Source organism: Engystomops pustulosus, chromosome 8 (assembly GCF_040894005.1).
Source record: "Engystomops pustulosus chromosome 8, aEngPut4.maternal, whole genome shotgun sequence".
NCBI lineage: Eukaryota > Metazoa > Chordata > Amphibia > Anura > Leptodactylidae > Engystomops > Engystomops pustulosus.
In genome coordinates, this window is record NC_092418.1 from 121,448,411 (window position 1) to 121,465,270 (window position 16,860).

At 40.4% G+C, this 16,860-nt stretch overlaps 1 protein-coding gene across 1 annotated transcript in view; it reads right to left on the reverse strand.

Annotated features, from left to right (window-relative positions):
• Positions 1 to 1,457: 1,457 nt before the first annotated feature.
• Positions 1,458 to 16,860, reverse strand: part of LOC140075964 (uncharacterized) — a 484,965-nt gene continuing 469,562 nt past the window's right edge. Inside the window, exon 3 of the mRNA XM_072122421.1 lies at positions 1,458 to 3,905. Within this exon, the coding sequence (XP_071978522.1) occupies positions 1,458 to 3,905 (2,448 nt within the window). The remainder of the gene's footprint in view (positions 3,906 to 16,860) is intronic.

A 16,860-nucleotide genomic window follows, 5' to 3' on the forward strand; every position in this document is an offset into this window, starting at 1 on the left:
TGGTACTAGCTGCAAATAAAAAAAAAAAAGTAGAACGTTATTGTAGCCCTAAGAAGGGCTGTTGGGTTCTTGGAGAATCACTCCTGCCTAACAGTAAGCTAATAGAACACCCTAACGCTTTCCCTGACCAGCAGCAGCTCTCTCCCTAGCGGCATCCAGACACAGAATGATCCGAGCAGCGCGGGCAGCGGCTAGTCTATCCCAGGGTCACCTGATCTGGCCAGCCAACCACTGCTATCGACGTGTAAGGGTACCACGTCATGCTGGGTGGACTGCAGAGTCTCCTGGCTTGTGATTGGCTCTGTTTCTGGCCGCCAAAAAGCAAAACGGCGGGAGCTGCCATTTTCTCGAGCGGGCGAAGTATTCGTCCGAGCAACGAGCAGTTTCGAGTACGCTAATGCTCGACCGAGCATCAAGCTCGGACGAGCATGTTCGCTCATCTCTAGTTATTACAAATAATTGTCCATTGCAGACAGGAGTAACTTGTGTGACCATGGATTGTTCATCAGAAGGAAAATGTCTTTTTATCGGTAAATTGCTGACAAACTTATTAGTGCCACAAATAGAAAATAAATCAATTTGTGACATTAATAAGTTTGTCCGCAATTTAACGATAAAAGGACACCTGTTTTTCTTTCACTGGCCTGGAATAACCTATCTCATGCTGCTGTGAGCGGGGGGGGGGGGGGGTGTCACTCAATAACCTGGTCCTTGTTCCTGGAGGAAGGAACCCTCACTGCAAACTTTGACAAGAGCAGGAAAAGAGCAGGACAGCTTCAGACGAGTAAAAGAGGGAAAGAGGGGCAGGGCCAAAGAAGGGGCGGGGCCAGCACAATGAGCTTCCCAATTCAGACAGGAAGCAGCGCACCTGTCGAGGGGACGAGGGCAGCACTGACAGCCCTGATCGGTGCGTGTTTCAGGAAAGGTTCTCTGCCATCCTCAGCTGGCTGCGCCTCTCTGCAGGTGGTGGGGTGTATATTCTGGGAACTGGATGAAAGATACGAAGCTCGTGCCCTGGAAACTTTGACATTGCGATGCCCCTGGCTCTAACACGTCATAAATATGGCGCAGCAAGACAGAGAATAAGATCTGCCGAAAAAAAATGAAGAAAAGCCAATAATAAATTCCCCCGTGTTCACACTCAGGCAAAACATCAGCTGATCCTTTATCCAAGCTCCTCCCCATTTTTCTCTCTTATTCTGATTGTGTTACATAATTGTACAAGTTCTCTAATTCAATCTGAAGTTTATTGGTTATTGCATCTCATACAACTCAACATCAAACTCAATTACAAATGCAGATGTTCAATAAGTACAAGACTTCTCCCCTTGTGGCTCCTCTCATATGTAAAAAAAAGGAAAATGTTTGCCACATTCTTAACGTTAAAATGTTGTTTTTTCCTGTGTGAGAGACGTGTTTAGAGATGGGATTTCATTGCAAAACATTTGTCACATTGTTTACACAAACTGCTTCTCCCCTGTGTGATTTCTTTCGTGTTTAACAAGATCTGATTTCCTAATAAAACATTTGCCACATTCTGAACATGAAAACGGCTTCTCCCCTGTGTGAATTCTCTCATGTTCAATAAGTTTTGATTTCTGACGAAAACATTTGCCACATTCTGAACATGAAAACCGCTTCTCCCCTGTGTGAATTCTTTCGTGTTTAAAAAGATCTGATTTCCTAATAAAACATTTGCCACATTCTGAACATGAAAACGGTTTCTCCCCTGTGTGAATTTTCTCATGCTGAACAAGATCTGATTTTTGAATAAAACTTTTCCCGCATTCTGAACATGAAAATGGTTTCTCCCCTGTGTGAATTCTCTCATGTTTAACAAGATGAGATTTTTGAAAAAAACATTTGTCACATTCTGAACATGAAAACGGCTTCTCCCCTGTGTGAATTCTCTCATGTTCAATAAGTTTTGATTTCTGACTAAAACATTTGCCACATTCTGAACATGAAAACGGCTTCTCCCCTGTGTGAATTCTCTCATGTTTAACAAGATCTGATTTCTGACGAAAACATTTGCCACATTCTGAACATGAAAACGGCTTCTCCCCTGTGTGAATTCTCTCATGTTCAATAAGTTTTGATTTCTGACGAAAACATTTGCCACATTCTGAACATGAAAACGGCTTCTCCCCTGTGTGAATACTCTCATGTTTAACAAGATATGATTTCTGACGAAAACATTTGCCACATTCTGAACATGAAAATGGCTTCTCCCCTGTGTGAATTCTCACATGTTTAACAAGTTCTGATTTATGACGAAAACATTTGCCACATTCTGAACAGGAAAACGGTTTCTCCCCTGTGTGTATTCTCTCGTGCTGAACAAGTTCTGATTTATGACGAAAACATTTGCCACATTCTGAACATGAAAATGGCTTCTCCCCTGTGTGAATTCTCTCATGTACAAGAAGATTTGATTTTTCAATAAAACATTTGGCACATTGCGAACAAGAGAACGTCTTCTCCGCTGTGTGAATTCTCTCGTGCTGAACTAGATCTGATTTTTGAATAAAACATTTGCCACATTCTGAACAAGAATAAAGCTTCTCCCTTGTGTGAATTCTCTCATGTTTAACAAGATGAGATTTTTGAAAAAAACATTTGTCACATTCTGAACATGAAAACGGCTTCTCCCCTGTGTAAATTCTCTCATGTTCAATAAGTTTTGATTTCTGACGAAAACATTTGCCACATTCTGAACATGAAAACGGCTTCTCCCCTGTGTGAATTCTCTCATGTTTAACAAGATATGATTTCTGACGAAAACATTTGCCACATTCTGAACATGAAAATGGCTTCTCCCTTGTGTGAATTCTCACATGTTTAGCAAGATCTGATTTATGACGAAAACATTTGCCACATTCTGAACAGGAAAACGGTTTCTCCCCTGTGTGTATTCTCTCGTGCTGAACAAGTTCTGATTTATGACGAAAACATTTGCCACATTCTGAACATGAAAACGGCTTCTCCCCTGTGTGAATTCTCTCATGTTTAACAAGATATGATTTCTGACGAAAACATTTGTCACATTCTGAACATGAAAATGGCTTCTCCCCTGTGTGAATTCTCACATTTTTAACAAGATCTGATTTATGACGAAAACATTTGCCACATTCTGAACAGGAAAACGGTTTCTCCCCTGTGTGTATTCTCTCGTGCTGAACAAGTTCTGATTTATGACAAAAACATTTGCCACATTCTGAACATGAAAATGGCTTCTCCCCTGTGTGAATTCTCTCATGTACAAGAAGATTTGATTTTTCAATAAAACATTTGGCACATTGCGAACAAGAAAACGTCTTCTCCCCTGTGTTAATTCTCTCGTGCTGAACTAGATCTGATTTTTGAATAAAACATTTTCCACATTCCGAACATGAAAACGGCTTCTCCCCCGTGTGAATTCTCTCATGTTTAACAAGATATGATTTCTGACGAAAACATTTGCCACATTCTGAACATGAAAATGGCTTCTCCCCTGTGTGAATTCTCACATTTTTAACAAGATCTGATTTATGACGAAAACATTTGCCACATTCTGAACAGGAAAACGGTTTCTCCCCTGTGTGTATTCTCTCGTGCTGAACAAGTTCTGATTTATGACGAAAACATTTGCCACATTCTGAACATGAAAATGGCTTCTCCCCTGTGTGAATTCTCTCATGTACAAGAAGATTTGATTTTTCAATAAAACATTCGGCACATTGCGAACAAGAGAACGTCTTCTCCCCTGTGTTAATTCTCTCGTGCTGAACTAGATCTGATTTTTGAATAAAACATTTTCCACATTCCGAACATGAAAACGGCTTCTCCCCTGTGTGAATTTTCTGATGTGCGAGGAGATTCCATTTAAGAGTAAAACATTTCTCACATTTAGAACAAGAAAATGTCTTCCTGGTTGCAGTTCTTAGATGCTCGGCTTCTCTGTGGTGGCTCCTTTTTGGACTATTAGTCTGTGTTGTATCAGAAGAAGTGTCCAATGTAATAGGATCAGATGATAGATTGTTGCAATGAAGGTCTGATGGTGAAACCTTTCTGCTGTTGTTTTCTATACATGTATCTTGTGTGATCCCACAATCATCAGCTTTAATATCTGAAGATATCAGATGTTCCTCTGAGTCACAAGTAACGTCATCTACAATATAAGGTTGAATAACAAGTTGATCAATAACAAAGTTAATAAATCTGTAATGATATAAATATTTATAAAATTTTATATATCATATCTCACCCTCTAATATCATATATCACCCTCTAAGATAAATCAAACAAGTCCAAAACCAGGGGAAAAAAAGACAGACAAATGTCCAGACTAAAGATGAATGATCCCTATTTTGTACATATGTGATGCTTTATATTTCAATATATGTACATCTTTGCACCCCCACCTGTACATGACTGTACCCCTACACCTGTACATGACTGTACCCCTACTCCTGTACTTGACTGTACCCCTACACCTGTACATGATTACACCCCTACACCTGTACCTGGCTACACCCCTACACCTGTACATGACTGCACCCCTACACCTGTACATGACTGCAACCCTACACCTGTACATGACTGCCCCCCTACTCCTGTACTTGACTGTACCCCTACACCTGTACATGATTACACCCCTACACCTGTACCTGACTACACCCCTACACCTGTACATGACTGCACCCCTACACCTGTACATGACTGTACCCCTACACCTGTACATGACTGTGCCCCTACACGTGTATATGACTACACCCCTACACCTGTACATGACTGTACCCCTATATCTGTACATGACTGCACCCTTACACCTGTACATGACTGCACCCCTACACCTGTACATGACTGCACCCTTACACCTGTACATGACTGCACCCCTACAGCTGTACATGACTGCACCCCTACACCTGTACATGACTGCACCCCTACATATGTACATGACTGCACCCCTACACCTGTACATGACTGCACCCCTACAGCTGTACATGACTGCACCCCTACACCTGTACATGACTGCACCCCTACATCTATACATGACTGCACCCCTACATCTGTACATGACTGTACCCCTACACCTGTACATGACTGCACCCCTACACCTGTACATGACTGCACCCCTACACCTGTACAAGACTGCACCCCTACACCTGTACATGACTGTACCCCTACAGCTGTACATGACTGCACCCCTACACCTGTACATGACTGCACCCCTACACCTGTACATGACTGTACCCCTACACCTGTACATGACTGCACCCCTACATCTGTACGTGACTGTACCCCTACACCTGTACATGACTGCACCCCTATATCTGTACATGACTGCACTCCTACATCTGTACATGACTGTACCCCTACATTTCTGCACCTCTTTACTCCTATTGCTGCATTTTTATTTTTATGCAGTTGAGATGCATTTTTTACTGCAAACTGTGAATGTACAATGAAAATCATACATTCGATAAAAAGCACAATGGGGGTCTTCATTATCGACTTTTTAGAAGTGCCCACAATTTGGGCGCTGTTAGGGAATCCACCACTTTTACAAAATGTTTTGGCGCACAATTAGAGCTGCAGAAAACTAGTCTAAGGAGTTCTATTGGCTCCAGATTTATGAAGCCAGGAGCTTGAGTGCACCATTTTTTTCTGGTGAACTCAGTTTAACGGGTGAACAGATTCATGTCAGACTTCCGTGTCACAATCCTTTTGCAAACACTTCAGTAATACAAGTGCAATCGCTATGAACTCCCAAGACCAGCGTTTAGCTGCAATAATTTTGCGCCAAAAATTGTACCCAATAGAGACGGAAATATCTCAGATTCACAAGCAGTGCCACAATTTTGCGCCCAAAAATAGAACAAGTCATGAGAGTCAGATAAACACCAATATTGTGGAGGCACTACCGCTATTTTTCCGTTTGAAAGGCTATATTTTGTGGTAGTGGATATAGGCAGAAATAATGTGGCAGAGGAAAAATCATTTCTAGAAAGCAATGAAGGCTGTCAGTACTCACCATCCTGGGGGTCCTTGGCACCAGCTTCATGTCCTCCTTCCCAGGCTCCCTCCTCCACACATATCTGGATCAGCTCTCTCTCCATTCTGTGTCTCAGTCTCTCAGTCTAAGCTCCTCCAGTAAGATCTTCCAACAAGAAGTTCTCCTCATGTGAGTTGTATCTGGGTTTCTTATACTACTTAGTCGGCCCCCTTTTGTCTCAACAACCTCCCCCATGTAAATGAAGGGTGTTGGTCCCACTTCCTTATCAGCGAGGCTTTTTGTTTAAGAGTGTCTTGTTATGAGTGTTCTCCTTTGTTATGTGTTTATTATCTCTTCCCACTAAAGAAAGGCCAGGATGTGTCTTTCTGATGAAACTAGATAACTTTATTTGCAAATCATTTGAAATGTCGCCCTGTGATTGGGAATGCAAATCCATGCAGACAAGGCGTCTCCAATGACCATGGGACTGCCCTGTCTGGGAAATGGCTTCATGGAGCAGAAGAATATCATACAATCAAGTGCTTTTTATGTCCAATCAAATATTGAGATATGTTTTTATTTTTAAAATAATTTTAGTAAACATTTTTAGAATTTCTTTCCAGTCACAAAATCAGTATTGGTGCTGTATAGTAAACTTTTGTTAGTAACATTTGTATTTCAAAGTCCTGCTTTTTTATAACTGTATTATACAGTCAAGTACATACTATGGCATTGCCAACATTATTACTACAAAATATTGTAAAAGTTTTAATATATGACTTTTTAATTCTTCAATATATTTGTCATATCTTAACTCTTAAACAATGGCAAAGTGACAAAGACTCTTTTTCCGAGTTTACATTATCTAAAATAAAACATTATCATCCTTTTAAAGTAAAAAGTAAAAAAAAAAATACAATGAAAAATACATTTGTTAAATTTAAAACATAAATTCTGGTGTCTGGTCACATTAATTAGCATCAATTATCTAAATTCTGTGGCGTCTTAAAATTTCAAGATTGTATCTGATGCCCTAAAATAAAAGGAACATTTTTTTCCTAACTTTTTAAACATAAATTCCTTCATAAACTATACATTTGAAGTTTTGTAGCATATAGACTACTTAGATTTTTTTAAATTAAATTAAATAAAGAGTTCCATGCACACAAGCTCTTTATGAAAAAATATTATGGAAGCAAAGCCGTATCGTTTAACTTTGTACTAGAGCGAAAAATACATTCTGTAAACAACAAAGAAAGGAAGCAAAAGTAGAGACAGAAAGAAAGCAAAAACAAGCCCAAAATTATTTCCCAATTATAAAAGCGACAAGAAACTAGAAACTGAAAGTGCCAACCTCTGAGCAACAACATGGGGTCATGGTGGAGGGATATGAGGAATAACCTGGGGACATGGTGGAGGGAGATGAGGAATAACATGGGGTCATGCTGTAGGGAGATAAGGAATAACCTGGGGTCATGGTGGAGGGAGATGAGGAATAACCTGGGGTCATGGTGGAGGGAGATGAGGAATAACCTGGGGTCATGGTGGAGGGAGATGAGGAATAACCTGGGGTCATGCTGTAGGGAGATAAGGAATAACCTGGGTTCATGGTGGAGGGAGATGAGGAATATCCTGGGGTCATGGTGGAGGGAGATGAGGAATATCCTGGGGTCATGGTGGAGGGAGATGAAGAATAACCTGAGGTCATGGTGGAGGGAGATGAGGAATAACATGGGGTCATGGTGGAGGGAGATGAGGAATAACATGGAGTCATGGTGGAGGGAGATGAGGAATAACCTGGGGTCATGGTGGAGGGAGATGAGGAATAACATGGGGTCATGGTGGAGGGAGATGAAGAATAACATGGGGTCATGGTGGAGGGAGATGAGGAATATTCTAGGGTCATGGTGGAGGGAGATGAGGAATAACATGGGGTCATGGTGGAGGGAGATGAGGAATAACCTGGGGTCATGGTGGAGGGAGATGAGGAATAACCTGGGGTCATGGTGGAGGGAGATGAGGAATAACCTGGGGACATGGTGGAGGGAGATGAGGAATAACATGGGGTCATGGTGGAGGGAGATGAAGAATAACATGGGTTCATGGTGGAGGGAGATGAGGAATATTCTGGGGTCATGGTGGAGGGGGATGAGGAATAACCTGGGGTCATGGTGGAGGGAGATGAGGAATAACCTGGGGTCATGGTGGAGGGAGATGAGGAATATCCTGGGGTCATGGTGGAGGGAGATGAGGAAGAACATGGGGTCATGGTGGAGGGAGATGAGGAATAACCTGGGGTCATGGTGGAGGGAGATGAGGAATAACCTGGGGTCATGATGGAGGGAGATGAGGAATAACCTGGGGTCATGGTGGAGGGAGATGAGGAATATTCTGGGGTCATGGTGGAGGGAGATGAGGAATAACCTGGGGTCATGGTGGAGGGAGATGAGGAATATCCTGGGGTCATGGTGGAGGGAGATGAGGAATAACCTGGGGTCATGGTGGAGGGAGATAAGGAAAGGGTCAATCTGTTCAATGTTTCTTTTTAAACAAAGGAAAATCCCCTGACTGATGATATGAGGAAGAATAATGTAAATCCTCTAACAACCTTTTTTGTTTTTGCCTTTCCATTTTTAACTCCCCACTTTTAAAAAGCAATAACTTTTTTTTATTTTTCCATGTAAAGAGCTCTGTTTTGCTTTGTTTTCTGCATAACAAATTGCACTTCATAGTGACGGTATATACTATTCTATGCCATGTACTGGGAAGCAGAATTTTTTTTTGAATGCAGTGAAAATGATGAAAAATGCATTTGCGCCATTTTCTTGTGGGCTTGGATTTTACAGCTTTCACTGTGTGCCCCAAATGACAGATCATCATTATGTGGGTCAGTACGATCACTGAGATAACAAATTTGTATAGGTTTTATAATGTTTTCATACATGTACAAAAATTAAAACCTGTACAAAAAGAAAATTCTTCATTTTGCCCTCTTCTGGCAGTAATAACTTTTTCATACTTTGGTGTATAGAGCTGTGGGTGGTGTTATTTTTTGTGACTTTTGATGAAGTTTTCAATGCTTCTATTATTAGGATGGTGCATCCCTTTGATCACTTTTTATTGAATTTTTTATATTTTTCAAAATGGCAAAAAAGTGCCATTTGCGATTTTGGGCACTATTTTCCATTACAGAGTTAAACGAAGTGACAAAACCAGTATTATATTATGATAGATTGGGCATTTTTGAATGCGGTAATACCTAATGTGTTTATGATCTTTACTGTTTATTTATATTAATATGACTTCTAGTGAAAGGGGGGTGATTTGAATTATTAGGTTTTTTAATATAGCTTTTTTTTACTTTACTATTTTTAAAACCCCCTAGGTTACTTTAACCCTAGGTTGTCTGATTGATCCTACCATACACTGCCATACTACAGTATGGCAGTATATGGGGATTTTGTACATTATTTATTGCATTGTGTAGTTAAAACGGGACGCAAAACGGGACAGCCTCGGATCTTTGTATGACCCAAGGCTGTCCTGGTAACTGATTTCTGCCTCCGATGACTTCACAGGGGGACAGTAATCAAATCTAATATGGCTGAGCCCATGCTCCCCTAGGGCCTCCAGAAGCCTTACCAGAGGCATTTACAGGTCAGTACTGCCACCGATCGCTGGTGTTACCGGTGGGTGTTTGCTGCAATATGCAGCAAAGGCCCACCTTGCATGGAGAGGGCTCAGCCCATCTCGGGATGAAGTGCAATGTCACGTCAATAAGACTAAAATAGACCAATCACTGGGCCCAGGTGGGACATGTATACTATATAACTTGATAGATCTTTTTTTTATATATATATTTGAAGATTTCTTAACCCCTTATGGATGCAGCATTTTTTTTGTTCATTTTTCGCCCCCACATTTAAAAATCTGTAACTTTTTACATATCTTTTACATTTCTTTGTGTACAGAGCTGTGTGAGGGCTTATTTTCTGCATAACAAATTTTACTACTCCATGACATTATTTATAATATCATGGCTTGTACTGGGAAGCTGGAAAAAAATCAAAATGTGATTAAAATTGGCAAAAAAAACCTCACATTTGTGGCACTTTCTTGTGTGATCAGTTTTTACGACTTTCACTCTGGACTCCAAACGATACATCTACTTTATTCTTTGGTTCAGTACGATCAAGGTGATCCCAATTTATACAGGTTTTATTGTGCTGTAAAGGAAACCTACCATTTCAAATGGTAGGTGTAAGCTGTAAACACTGAGCACCAGCTCAGGGTGAGCTGGTGCCGGTGCTTAGTTTCGTTAGTGTTAAAACCGCGGTATCGCGGTTTTAACACTTTTTAAACTTTATAGCAAAAGCTGCTTCGGTGCTGCGCGCGACCGTGCGCGTGCAACGCCTGCGACATTTCCTATGTAGGCGCGCGCATGATCGTGCGCACGCAGCGCCGAAGCAGTTTCTGCTATAAAGTTTAAAAAGTGTTAAAACCGCAATACCGTGTTTTTAACACTAACGAAACTAAGCACCGGCACCAGCTCACCCTGAAATGGTAGGTTTCCTTTAATACATTTTCAAAAATTAAACAAATGTGTACGAAAAAAAAAACTATTTTGCCAACTTCTGGCGCTAATATCTTTTTCATACTTATGGAGCTGTGTGAGGTGTCATTTTCTGAAAAATGAGCTGATGTTTTCATTGCTACCATTTTGATGCCTGTGCAACCTTTTGATTACTTTTGAATTCATTTTTTATGGTATGTAAAATGGTGTAAAAGTAGCGTTTCAGACATTTGGGTTCCATAGGGGTTCCACCATCTGTAATAACTGTTTTCATATTTTGTTTGAAATGCAGTGATACCTAAACTGATATCTGCTTGTGATTTTTACTGTATATTACGTTTTATATCAGTTCTAGCTAAATTGGGGTTATTTTATTTTTTTTTAAATTTTCATTATTTTTGCATTCTAGCATTGTAATCTCTATAGCCATTCCCTATTGTGTGCACATTTATACAGAATGCTGTGGATTTTTACTGCAATTTTCACCCTTGTCAATGCCAGGGTCAGACTCCAATGGAAAATCGATTTATACCCTTGTAAACCTGTTATTAGCCCTTTAGCTGCACCCGCTAAGGCACTGCAGTCCAGGTTTGACTACGGTTTCAAAGGGGTTAAATACCCAGGATTTAAGCTTTTCCATTCCTGGGTGTTGGTGCAGTGATAACATAACCAGCAGGCACCAACAGGACCTGATGTCCTGCAAACTTCCTCTGACACTGTAAAAACCTGACACAGTGGTCATTGAAGGGTTAATTGTAAGGATGAAAACTAAATTGTGTCTTTAAAACGAAAAATAAAAAGATGCATGGCCTGAAATAGTAATTCCTGCTTCTGACAGATGAGGGTACCAATTTTTATGTTAAAGTACGTGCAGCATAGCATGGGCAAACATTCGGCCCCCTGCTGGAGGGAAGATGGGTGAGCAGACCCCTCTCAATAGAGAAGAGCAGGACTGGCACCGGAATACAGCAGAATATAGGACATTTCTTTGCCTGATCACGGTGTGGTGATTCAAAGTATGCTGACCCCAATGTGACTGTTTGCAATAGACATCTACAGGGACTGATACCATTTTTGGCTGGATATCGGTCCTCATTATGTTTTGTGTGCATTGGTTCCATAGGCCTTATGCACTTGCATTAATGCAGGAGGGGTGTGTGCTCCATGGAAAGCAGCCATTATATGGGACATTTCCTATATCATGTGGAGCAGCCGCCCAGTTCAGCCATGGTGTGGTGTATGCAGGTGCTATACAGGGCCGGCTCCAGGTTTCAGTAGGCCCCTGGGCGACAGAACCTCAGGGGGCCCCTTTGCAGTGAACTCACGTGGCAGCATTTAAAATTCAGAAACTAAAACAGTCTCCTGTTTCCTAAAATATTCCCTAATTTATCATCCCAAACAGCCCTATCACGGAAAGGGCAGTTTTGAGGTCATTTAACCAACAGGACAAGCCTAAAACTTTGTGCCCCTCTGCCAAGTAATAAAACTGAAGCTTCTACTCAGCTGCTGCGGAACCTCATAATACACCCCTCAGCTGCTGCGGAACCTCATAATACACCACTCAGCTGCTGCGGAACCTCATAATACACCACTCATAATACAGATCACTGCTGCCTAACATCATAATACACACTTCAGCTGCTTCAATACATCACAATAACAGTTCAGCTGCTGCAGAACCTCCTAATACACATCACTGCTGAAACAGAAGCCTCTCTCCTTCTCATGTACATACAAACCAACAGGCAGTCACACATGCAGCAAGACACATGCAGCAAGACATATAGAGGCAGTCACACATGCAGCAAGACATATAGAGGCAGTCACACATGCAGCAAGACATATAGAGGCAGTCACACATGCAGCAAGACATATACAGGCAGTCACACATGCAGCAAGTATAGCTACATACAGACAGATACATACATACAGACAAGCATGGAGGCAAACACATCATCACACATACCATACACTCACCATATGGATCAGTCATACACAGCCATACATGTGACATACCATTACACCCCATGGTGTCTGCAGCAGCCCTGGCATCACACAGAGGAGTCTTCAGGCTTCTCCTCCTCCTCCTCCATCTCTTCGTCCCGATCTCTAAGCTGCCAGATCTCTGCTATACTGCAGCTCGTGTGAAGAAGAGATGGGGGAAGGGTGGGTTAACCTATTATGTGCTGTATCTCACAGGCTGCTCAGCAGCCTCTAACTCTCCTGTGCCTTGTCCAAGTGAGGGAGGAACAGTGCAGGGCACAGGACACTTCCTCAGTCAAAACAGGAAGTGAAGATGTTCACAGCGTGTGTGGGCCCCCGGCAGCTCTCTGGGCCCCGGCACTTGCCCAGGTATGCCGGGTGCTGGAGCCGGGCCTGGTGCTATAGACCTCTATGGGGCTGAGATCCGATCAGGGGCTCCCATATGTTTAGTCACCATAGGCTTTACTTATACAGGGCGAAATTTATCAAACACCTGTATACGATAAAACATCAGCTGATCCTTTATCCGAGCTCCTCCACATTTTTCTCTCTTATTCTGATTGTGTTACATAATTCTACAAGTTCTCTAATTCAATCTGAAGTTTATTGGTTATTGCATCTCATACAACTCAACATCAAACTCAATTACAAATGCAGATGTTCAATTACAACAAGACTTCTCCCCTTGTGGCTCCTCTCATATATAAAAAGTTTTTCATCAAAGTAAAATGTTTGTCACATTCTTATCATTAAGCTGCCTTTTTCCTGTGTGAGAGACGTGTTTAGAGATGGGATTTCATTGTAAAACATTTGTCACATTGTTAACACAAACCGCTTCTCCCCTGTGTGAGTTCTCTCGTGTTCAACAAGACTTGATTTATGAATAAAATATTTCTCACATTATAAACATGAAAACGGCTTCTCTGCTGTATGAACTCTTAGATGTTTCACAAGATCTGATTTCTTAATATAACATTTGTCACATTCTGAGCATGGAAATGGCTTTTCCCCTGTGTGAATTTTCTGATGTGTGAGGAGATTCCATTTAACAGTAACATTTTTCCCATGTTCAGAACATGAAAATGTTTTCCTGGTTGCATCTGTTAGATGCTCGGCTGCTCTGTGGTGGCTTCTTTCTTGACTGTTCATCTGTGATAAATCAGAATAGATAGGACAGAATGTAATAGGATCAGATGATAGATTGTTGCAATGAAGGTCTGAGGGTAAATCCGTTCTGTTGTTGTGTTCTATACATGTATCTTGTGTGATCCCACAATCATCAGCTGTAATATTTGAAGATGTCAGATGTTCCTCTGAGCTCCAGTTATCGTCATCTGCAAGGAACAAGATGTTAAATGATAACAAAGTTAATAAAATCTGTAATGAAATAAAGATTTATAACATTTCTGCATAAATTGCTAAATTGTTTCATGTCAAACCATTTCTGATTTCTGCATCACATTCTGGAAACATCTTCTCTCCTGTGTGAATTCTCAGTAAAACTCAGATTTCAGAGTAAAGCATATGTCATGTTGGGGGTCATTTATCTCAGGGTTTTATGTTTATTTGCTCTTATCTTTCATCTTATTGGGTGCATTTGCATATTTGCACCAAGAGCCTAACAAAGTTGCAGAAGAATTTAAATTTTTGTGCAACTCTAGTCACAAAAACTCAGCTTGTTGATATATCACCCTCTAAGACAAATCAAACAAGTCCAAAACCAGGAAAAAAAAGACAGACAAATGTCCAGCCTAAAGATGAATGACCCCTATTTTGTACATACAGGCGGTCCCCTACTTAAGAACACTCGACTGTTGGTAATTTCCTGTACGTTAGCCTTAGGCTACAATAAACAGCTGTAACAGTTATCACAGGTGTCTGCAATCAAACATTTTAAAAATCCAATTGTCAAAGAGACCAAAAAGAATTTGGCTGGGGGTTACCATTATAAACTATATAGTTCCGACTTACATACAAATTCAACTTAAGAAAAAACCTACAGAACCAATCTTGTACGTAGCCCCAGGACTGCCTGTATTTGAAGCTTTATATTTCAATGTATCTACATCTTTGCACCCCTACACATGTATATGACTGTACCCCTACATTTCTGCACCTCTATGGTTCTATGTCGCTTCATTCCTAACCATCTACATTCCTGCAACCCCATACTTGCACTGCTAAGCCTCAAGTTTACTATACCTCTACATAACTGCGAAACTTGTGACATAAATGTGGTGGCCAGTGTGAATACATATTGGAACGCCTCTTTCTGTGCACAGCATTGTGTCGCAGCATGAACAGTGCAGCCGCGGCACAATCCTGATGGAAGCACTTCCTAAGTTCATGTGCAATCACTTTGCAGATGTTTTTATGTGAAGTGTATGCTAGAATTCTGGTGCAGACTGCATAATAAATGTGGCCCATGGTGCTCATTCCCAATTGCGTGTTTTCTGTCTGAAACACACGTGCAAACGGCTATGCCCCTGGGTGCATTGGGACATACCAAAAAAGTACAATGAATAATGCTGCCAAACCAGCTCAAATCCTTTGTTAATATGGAATAGAATAGTGGAATATGTCATGCTATACAACATTGTAATAAGTATATGTGTACATACAGAAATACAAATATATATGTTTACATCCTTTACTTGTACACTACACATCTATATGCATTATAGCATAGATACAAGTTACACATTCTAAGGACACACATATTCTGCAGATATACAAATCCTTAATTTATGGATATTACTGGCTCATATACACTGGAGATAACAGATATTCACATCCAACATCCAAAGAAGAGGTCAGAAGAAGGATCAGTTCTACAAAGTATCGAAGGCTGTCAGTACTTACCATTCTGGGGGTCCCTGGCACCAGCGTCATGTCCTCCTTCCCAGGCTCCCTCCACCGCACATATCTGGACCTGCTCTCTCTCCATTCTGTGTCTCAGTCTCTTAGTCTAAGCTCCTCCAGTAAGATCTTCCACCAAGAAGTTCTCCTAAAGTGAGTCCTGCTTGGGTCTCTTATACCCCTTGGTCTGCCCACTCTTGTCTCAACAATCTCTCCCATGTAAATGAAGGGTGTTGGTGCTACTTCCTTATCAGCCAGACTCATTGTTTATGACACTCTGATTGTTCTCCTTTGTTATGGGTTTATCACTCCCTCCCACCAAAGAAAGGAGACCAGGATGTGTCTTTCTGATGAAACTAGATAACTTAATTTGCAAATCTTTACTCGGCCAAATGTCCCTGTGTGATTCCCTACTGATTCCACATCCTGAACAATAGGGAATGCAAATCCATGCAGACAAGGTGTCTCCGATGACCATGTGACTGCCCTGTCCTGGAAATGGCTTCATGGAGCAGAAGAATATCATACAATAAAGTGTTATTTTTGTTCATTAAAATTTTGAGATCTTTTTGCATTTTTTAAATCTTTTTAGTAATTTAACCGTAAAAAAAAATCAGTATCGGTGGCGAATAATAAACTTTTTAATGGCAACATTTGCTGCTTTTTTGTCACTTTATGATACAGTCAAGTAAATACTATAATTTGCATTGCCAAAGTTTTACTTCAACATAATTGTAAAGGTTTTAATTTCTGTATGAAATTTTTTAATTCTTCCATATATTTGTTACATCTTTTACTCTTAAACAGTGGCAAAAAAACCAAAGCCGTGAGCTCCTTTCCCAAGTTTACATTATCTAAAATAAGCCTTTATCAACGTTTTTAAATAAAAAGTAAAAAAAAATGCAATGAAAAATATATTTGGGAATTTTATAACCAAATGCCAGTGTCTGATCACACTAATCATCATCAAATATCTAAGTTCTTTGTCATCTCAATATTTCAGGATTACATATGCTGTCCAAAAATAAAAGGAATATTTAGATGTCTAAACTTTTTAAACATAAAATCCTCCTTAAACTATGGTTTTGAAATTTTGCTTCACATAAACTAATCGGATACTTTTTATAATTAAGTTAAATAAATACTATGATAATACAGACGTATTGTTTTACTTTGTTGATTCTATAAACAACAAAGAAAGGCAGAAACAAAAGTAAAGTAAAAAATATACCAAATTATCTAATGAATATATAAATAAAAAGAAACTAAACACAAATAAAAACCTTGGGTAATGATGGAGTGAGATAAGAAATAACCTGGGGTCATGGTGGAGTAATTTAAAAATAACTTGGGATTGTGGTGGAGGGAGATAAGGAAAGGGTCAATCTATTCAATGTTGCGTTTCAAATAAACGAAAATCCCCTGACCGATGATATGAAAAATAATGTAATTTTCCTATTAAACTCAG